At 45.9% G+C, this 375-nt stretch overlaps 1 protein-coding gene across 1 annotated transcript in view; it reads left to right on the forward strand.

Annotated features, from left to right (window-relative positions):
* Positions 1-375, forward strand: part of Cep162 (centrosomal protein 162) — an 83,121-nt gene that overhangs the window by 80,924 nt on the left and 1,822 nt on the right. Inside the window, exon 26 of the mRNA XM_013346420.2 lies at positions 195-329. Within this exon, the coding sequence (XP_013201874.1) occupies positions 195-329 (135 nt within the window). The remainder of the gene's footprint in view (positions 1-194; positions 330-375) is intronic.

Consider the following 375-nt stretch of genomic DNA (forward strand, 5'->3'; position numbering starts at 1 on the left):
CTGGATCTAGCTCTGTAGACCAGGCTGGTCTCGAACTCACAGAGATCCGCCTGCCTCTGCCTCCCGAGTGCTGGGACTAAAGGCGTGCGCCACCATCGCCCGGCTATACAAATATTCTTGATTTTCAAGATTATCTCTTTGAAAATAATTGTTTCCTTGTGATTGTGGTTTTTCCCTTCCAACTTCAATTTTAGATTACAAAACTCTTGGAAGAATTGAAAGAAGCCAAAGAAAACCATACACCAGAGATGAAACATTTCATGGGCTTAGAAAGGAAAATCCAGCAGATGGAAATGAGGCATAAGCAGAGAGAGCAGGAACTCCAGCAGGTAAACACAGCAGGGCTGGGGCATTGCTGCAGGAACTCCAGCAGGT

The sequence above is a fragment of the Microtus ochrogaster genome, chromosome 5 (assembly GCF_000317375.1).
Source record: "Microtus ochrogaster isolate Prairie Vole_2 chromosome 5, MicOch1.0, whole genome shotgun sequence".
NCBI lineage: Eukaryota > Metazoa > Chordata > Mammalia > Rodentia > Cricetidae > Microtus > Microtus ochrogaster.